The sequence below is a fragment of the Anser cygnoides genome, chromosome 26, assembly GCF_040182565.1.
Source record: "Anser cygnoides isolate HZ-2024a breed goose chromosome 26, Taihu_goose_T2T_genome, whole genome shotgun sequence".
Taxonomy (NCBI): Eukaryota; Metazoa; Chordata; class Aves; order Anseriformes; family Anatidae; genus Anser; species Anser cygnoides.
In genome coordinates this window covers 1,242,291-1,249,936 of record NC_089898.1, presented here as the reverse complement: position 1 = coordinate 1,249,936, position 7,646 = coordinate 1,242,291, and the positions used below count along the sequence as shown (strand labels likewise).

The 7,646-nt window shown below is 41.6% G+C and overlaps 1 protein-coding gene across 3 annotated transcripts in view; it reads left to right on the top strand.

The window, feature by feature from the left end:
- The first annotated feature begins 1,567 nt into the window (after positions 1-1,567).
- KCNU1 (potassium calcium-activated channel subfamily U member 1) overlaps positions 1,568-7,646 on the top strand; it is a 196,132-nt gene continuing 190,053 nt past the window's right edge. The window contains exons 1-5 of one of the 3 annotated variants that reach the window (XM_066983416.1): positions 1,568-2,084; positions 3,812-3,928; positions 4,526-4,587; positions 6,561-6,651; positions 7,431-7,542. In XM_066983416.1, the coding sequence (XP_066839517.1) occupies positions 1,902-2,084; positions 3,812-3,928; positions 4,526-4,587; positions 6,561-6,651; positions 7,431-7,542 (565 nt within the window). In that variant the 5' untranslated portion in view covers positions 1,568-1,901. The remainder of the gene's footprint in view (positions 2,085-3,811; positions 3,929-4,525; positions 4,588-6,560; positions 6,652-7,430; positions 7,543-7,646) is intronic. The other 2 variants (XM_066983415.1, XM_013194431.3) reach the window with 2 other exon arrangements.

Below are 7,646 nucleotides of genomic sequence, written 5' to 3'. Positions count from 1 at the left end.
GTAAGAACTCTTCTACCTGCCTCTGGACAGTCCTAATGAGCATCTGGCCTGAATGTTAATTGAGATAATAGATGGGGAGCGTCACTGCAGTCTGTCGTCTCCTCTGCCTGTATTGCCTTCTTGGCTTGCAAGAGGTGATTGAACACGTTCTTTTGGAGATGGTAGATCTCGCATCTGGTGCTTCAGAGAAGGGCCAGTGCCTCAGACATCCCTAGATTACAAACTGTCCTACAATTACCAGACCTTGACCAGAAGGTAGTAGCCTTGAGGACTGGTAAGAATACACCAGGAGGAATAGAGAGAAGTGGCTCAGTTTGGGACAACATTTTTTCTTCTTTTCCTTCTTTCTTTCTTTTAAATTTTTTTTTCTTTTCCTATCTTGTTTTTCCCCTCTTCGCTTTTGGAACTTATTTAAAATTTTCCTGCCCTTGACTCAGGCATCCTGGAGCTTTAGATGAGGAGCTGATTGCAATTGTGTCGTATTAGTCCCTGTGAAAACACAACCGATGACTCCATCAGCTGACACTGTCCCCAGGACCGCCCTCGCCATTCAAAACATCCTACTGGCTTCAATCACTCACAGTCCCCTCTGATGCTCAGCACGGGAGGAAAGGAAAGGGGAGGGCAGACATTAACTATTACTGTATTTAAAGGCTACAATAACACATTCTTTGCCTCCCAGCCAGCTGGGCTGTTATTTCACCATTCTTCTTTTTTTTTTTTTCCCCCCCTCTGGGCACATGTTTTTCCCAATTCAGGCAAAATCACTACTTCCATACTCAGCTGCCCTGATTGCTTGAAGAAGAGTCTGATTGCATTATTCATCTGCATTGCTCATGAAAGACTTCAAAACTCTTGACTAGACCTAAAGCTTTTGATGACATTATTTCAATAGAAAGGGGGAGAGACGCTGCGTGATCTGGTGGCATCTGATCACACCACACCAGCTGTGGGTGGGACAGCAAGGCCTGCATGGTGCAAGGGGAACTGTTGCTTTTACTGAGCAGTTTCTGGTGAGAGCTTGCTGTGCTGTTCTGCTTTGCTCTTTGTCCAAGGCTGCAGTGATGCTGGGGAGCAAATTGGTTTTACATATAGGACTGCAAAGGTGGCCTGACTCCAAGGAAGAGCTGCTGCTTGTGGAAATGGCAGCACATTTATCCCAGGTTGGTTATGTTTGTATCCCATGAAACTTCAACTTAGCTTGTTAAAATTCTTCTGATTAAGAAGTTTATTAAGCTAGAAAAAGAAAGAGAGAAGATAATCTAGTGAAATGAAGACAGCAGGGAAAAGGTCACACTGTACTTCATCATCAACTGGGCAATAACTGAAACAAAATAGCAGGCTAAGTGCATCTTTCTTCTGACACATTCAACCAATCTTACTCTGTTTATTCACTGTTTCTACTGATGCTCTTATCATGACATCTACACTTTCAGTGCCAGGGCATCTTGCTTGTATTTGTTTTTGAGCAGGGGCAGGACTTGATCCAAAAGTGGAATGGAAATTCCCAAGGGAGTACTGCAGTATGTGTGTGTTGCGGCTCTTGAAAGGAAGCGTGAAGTGGGGTCTGAATGGATGTCTTGAGTGCCATGTGTGAGACTTCACAGGTCTGGATAAGCAACTTATGTTTATACAGTGAGTCTGTGTGAGAGCCAGCTTTATAAACTGAGTTTTTCCAGAGAGAGCAAGTACCTTGGTAATATCACTAAACAGATACAGTTCTAAATTGGAACCCCCATTCAAATGCTTCCATTGTGGAGGGAAGTGTCTCCGGTATCCTGTGCTGTCAGCCTCACCAGTGCCTGCGTGATGCTGCACTGACACTGAGGTCGCTGCAGTCACAAGAGCAGCAGGGTTCTAGAAGGTCAGGACCCAGCAGTCAAGGAAGCTGAGGAGGAAAAATGCAGAGCAAAGTGATTCACAACATGACAAGGAAATCTGACCTCACCTGTACACTGCACTTTCAGTTGGCTTTTATTATACCATCTTTGTTCGTATTTTTGGGAGGCCTGTTTACCATTCTGGCTTTCAGGTTGGCTAGATACACTTACGGATTCGTCCTTGAGCAAATCTGGAGGAAAAAGGTAAAGGCAAAGTCTTTTTGAAATAGCTCATATTTGCGTGTTGATTTGAGAATGCAGGAATTACATTTGATATTGATCTGAGTTCTGATTTAGAAAGGTTTTATCTTCTGTCATAGTGCACTGAACATGGTATATTCAGAGAGAGTTGGGTTTGGGAGAACCCAAAGCTACAGCTTTTATCATCAAGCTGATGAACAGCATTGTGCTTTTGGATGCTATTGTCCTTCCCTTTTTAAGAGAAGGAAGCAAGATAGTTTTTACCAGTGTGAATATTAGCAGTTGCACAAACATACACACAGACACCTCAGCACCGACATGTGCATGTAGATGAATACGGCCACACAGAGGAGCACTAAACTGCTTGTCTTTTCAATAGCGATCACAATTATCCCCATTTTCATATAACCTCTGATTCACACAGGTTTGTATATGCAAACACACAGTGCCTTGTTCATATACATTTTTAAACAATAAGCCAGAGCCGATAGCAGGAATGAGGAACATATGTACGTGGTCAAGCCATCTCTCAGTACCGTACTTCCACATTCGGTATGCTGGAATTATCGCAAAAATTACTGTGGGAAGCTGTTTTTCAGTATTTTAGGAAAGATGTTTTCACGTGGTCTGGACAGGCTGGACAAAGGATGGGATTAAGCATACTGAAAAAAATCCACCACCAGATCTTTTGTCCCAGTCCTCTGTGTGTGTATTACGGAAGTTTTGAGAAGGTATTACTAGCTCCCAAGGATAACACCAGGAGGTTCATATGGCACATCCAGGTCACTTATTTAGCGGGTTACAATGTAATTTGCAGGACTGAAGAGCTTTTTCCTTGTGTCACTCCACGTTGCGTCCAACAACTGTCACAGGCCATTTCACTCCATCACTTCCAAGGGAGGCCTTGACATTCTCATAAGCTCACCTGGGTTGTGTGGGAGAAAAATGAAGGGAACACCTGTGCTGCTGGCAAGCAGTAGGCATCTTTGCGTGCCAAAATGTTAAATTAACCTCACTCTGTTGTTCTCTTGGCTGCTGGAGCAGAGGTGGGGTTTAGTTCTTAAGTGTTAGCTCTTTACAGGCTCAGGTGCCTAGGAAACTGAGTATAAAAGAAGGGAGGGTCGGGGACAACATGGTATCTCCCATTAGTGTTGTTTTTTTTACTGGTAGAAGTTTACAGATTTTCTGTCATTTAATCGCTGTTAGCTATTTGTTACGGTTATTAATAACTGTATCTGCAGGAAGGACAGAATTGTTTTCATAGCAAAAGCTACTCAGAATTAGCTGAAGCTGTACAAGGGAAGTGTTATAAATGATCAAACTCGGTAAATGAGTTAATTCGCTATTGGCGTAAGATGGGAAGGGGTGGGGAGACAAGTAGAGAGGGATTATTAGCAACAGTGCACACTTCTGTTCAGGTGCAGATTATGAGACAATCACTTCAAGGTGATGAGAATCAACATTCATCGATGCAACAAATAAAGAAAACGATACTGCGTTTTGGTGGGAGGATCGCAGTGCATGTCTGCACAGCAAGCCCTCAGTGAATTCCAGGAAGATAAGGCATTCTGAAGATTTTAGTAGCTTAGCAGAAGGAAGACATACTCTGTGCCCCCCGTGCTTTCAATCACCATTCAGATGTGTTGGTGGCTGGATGTGTTTGCTTTAGACATTCTGGGAAACAGGGTCTGGCAAAGCCAAGGATAACAGTCTGTTTGCTTCTCTGTCAGGGCAAAGATGTCTGGCGGCCACGTAAAAGGAAACAGAGTTCAGTCTATTGGATAAGAGTCTTCTTTACCCAGGTGGAAATGATGCTATCAGCTCAAACATCTATGGGGTGTGTATTGGTAAGTAGACTGGTTAACACAGGTTTCCTCTTCTGATGTGCAGGTATTGAGCCATGTTTGTTCTTCTGAGAACATCAAGTGAAAACACAAGTTTGTCAGGTTTTGCGGTTTGTGTGATCTAGTTCACACTTTTTCCGAATACAAATGTGTTTGGCCTGGGAAGATGTTTCAGAAAGTCCTCCTAAGTAGACCAAAAGTGATAAAAAAAAAAAAAAATATGTCAGAGACTCACTATCTGATGTCTCTCTAGGTATGGCTATACAATCTCTATTTTCTGGGTTCTTAGAGTGACACTGGGAACACAGAAAAGTCGATCAAAAGCTGTAATCTAGATTGCACAGAGAAGAAAATCCATCACAGTTGTGCCTCGGTTCCTTCAGTGCTATGGCAAGTGACCACCAAAGAAATGTGTCAGTAGAAGATGACAGCCTTTTTTTGTCCAAGCATCATTTTGTACATCACAGTTTGGTGGCTGCAAGTGAAAGAGGAGTTGGTCACATGGGCAGGCAGACAAACAGTAAAAGTGGTGTTATAGACGGAAGCTGTGTTACTGCCATAGTAAACCTCATAACATCTCCTTAATGCATGTGTTTTCAGGTGATACTGGTGTTTCTTCTGAATATTGGCTCACTCATCATTTATTTTGTCAATCTTGCTGAGTAAGTAGATTACTGATGTTTATCCAAAAAGCTTATTTAAACAAACTTCAGAAACCCAAGCTGATGTGTTTTCTTGGTGCTATTTTGTGGGCATTAGACAGAGGAGCCAATGGGTGCTGTTATATGACAGGCCCCTTTGAGCTCTTTGGGATCTCAAGTACCTACTCCTCCATTCCTTTAAGATCCTAATACTTTACGGGGACTACAGATACTAGAAGAGCACACCTTGGGCATAACTGCATGATAACAGCTACCTGAGTAGTGCATGGAACTACATAATGCAGGCAGAAAGGAAAAAACGTGCTTTGTACCTTTCTATTGCAGCTTTTTTGGTGTATGTAATTATTTGTGTCTATACCTTCAAGTCCGGATTTTCAGAAGAACTAAGGGACAGGCGTCCAAGTTATACAGCTGGAAACAGGTTTTGAAAATGGTCCATTTTGATACAGACATTTTCAAAGGCATTCAAAGCCCAGCTCTTCCTTCCTATTGCAATGTTTAGCAAGTCCTAGGCTTTTAATAAAGCTCACCACCCACTACCCGAAGCTCTTTTGAAAATCTGGCCATTTATTTTTGATACCTAAATGGGAATGGAGCTCTTCTCTGAAGTCCAGCCTTCAGTAAACAATTTGATGAGAGTAAAATAAGACTGAGTAAGAAAGCATAGTTATAGCTTCTACCAATCTTCACCCGAAGACATATATTTTGTAGAATGTGCTCAGGGGTAAAAAGATATTAATATGTAAAACCCTTTGATTGATTTAATATGCCAGAGCATTGTTCTCAGTGCTTTGCTTGGACTGGTGCACAACACTGGAAAAATAAAATGGAACCATAAAATGAAATAAATAAAATATAAAAGCTGTGGAGCACTTTGAACTGAATTCAATCAGCAGGGGTAAACCTGAGAAACAGAATTATACATCAAGAGCAATCCAATATCGTGTTCAATCCCAAGGCATTATAAATCTGACAAACAGCTAGGAATAGCTTCAGAAGGGAAAGAGTTTCTTTTTTAAGGAATAAACAGGCAGTTAATCCTATTCACAGAGTTCTTTCTATGAATAGCATTACACGTGTAGGTGAGCGTAGATGTTCACCTGTGCTGACCTATGGGACTAGTTTACTTAATTGTGTTTCTGTTTTCAAAATATTCCCTGCATGGAGCAGGAAGAGGTGTCAGATGGCTCGTAATTGACGTACCTAGCTTGCTGTCACCTGCTGTAGGCAGTATATCAGCAAGTGAGTGTGAGGTATGCTCTGTATCTCTTATGCTCTGTGATCTCTTGAGCCAGTGTCAAACATCCTTTCCTGGACCAGGTGGTACCAGTGGGAAAAGCTTATTCCCTCAGCTTTATGCTGCCAGATTTCACCACCTGCACTTGTGCAGTTTGAGTACTCTGTAGGCCTGTTTCATGCAAGGTCAGCGAGTCTGGCCTAGAAAACTTAAATTGGTGTTACAGCCTAACCTGGCAGGCTCATCTGGAAACTGCTTCGTGCTTAAACTGCTCCCTTGGCGGATAGAAGGCCAGGTTCGGCAGGGGCTGGGTGAGCGCGGCAGGAGCTGTCTTTTCTACTGACTAAGCTGAATATAGAAGAGTCTGCTGGTCCACATGAGGAGGGTGGAACAGTTTTCCTGAAGAAATGAGCAGAAGGATTTGCTTAAATACTATAAATATATGAAAATCAAACTTTCCAGTATATTTGCATGATAGATAAATAATGTCATGTTTTAATATGCTCACTAATGCTAACAAAACCCTGCTATTAACATTCATTTATTCTGCCTACCTCACTGAGGAAGTAGATTTAAATTACACAAAATTGTGAATACATTTAAATTCTGGTTTGAGTATTTCATAATCAAAATATAAACCCAAACCAAATGTCACTGGATAGCCAATCTACTGTTTTTTTTTTTTTCTTATTTTCACCCTTCTTTCTACTGTCTGTGGTGTCTGTTTTCCCATTAGAGCAGAAGGATACAAGATCTCCTTTCCAGACAGCATCATTTATGTAGATACAGGCTTCAATGCTTTCTTCCTTTTTTACTTTGGATTACGGGTAAGTGCACTTTATGGGAAAGGTGAGTTAAAACTGAGCTATATATGGGAGCAGTTTACCTGTGTGGACAACAGGTGCTCTGTAACATAATGCTTGATTGCGTTAGCTTAATTCAGAGCCACCCATTTTTTTTTGTAATATTTTTTCACTTGTAATTATTTTCTCCCTTTGGAGTTTGGCTATTTCCAGCATTTCTGCAGCATTTCCTAGCTCACACATTAGCCTTGTCTTTGTCCATGTCTTTAAGCCACTGAATCAATTAGTCAGGTCTCTCTTCAGCTTCTTGTGTACAAACTGGATAGCTGTGTGCCATCTGTTGTTAAAATGCCATTAGTTGCACAGGTGTGAAATAGATTTTGATTGTAGCTTTTGACATTAGAATTTTTGGCCAAATCATTAGAAAACAAGATTTTCCCTCTTATTGGTGAGGATGTGGTCTCGCCTGTCCTTAGGTTTATGATTTATTATTACTGATATAGCAGTACCACAGAGAAGGGCACCCTAGGGAAAAAAAAAAAAAAGGTGAAAGGGGCAGATAAGAAAGACAGAGAGAAAGAAAGAGTCATTATACCTTTGGGTCCAACCCATCGTTGTGTTCTCAAGGCTCCAGACCAAGCCTTTCAGAAACAAATGTTAAGTGGGTGTCCACAGAAGGCAGAACTACAGAGGAGGAAGTGTACTACGAAAATGGGTTTCTTCCTCAGAGAGTCACCTTCTTGCTCTGGTGAGGCCAAAGATCATACACACCACTGATGCTCTTTGATGTTATTCATCTTTAGTTTGTGGCAGCAGATGACAAGCTGAGGTTCTGGCTTGAGCTGAATTCTCTTGTGGATTTCTTCACGATCCCTCCAGTTTTTGTTTCCTATTATTTAAACAGAAATTGGCTTGGTAAGTAAGACTTGGAGATCCTGCTTTCCATCCTTGTTGTTCTGCATCTTATGCTGAGAATTCTTCTGAATTTGTTTTGATGTGGGGAGACTTTAACCGACCGA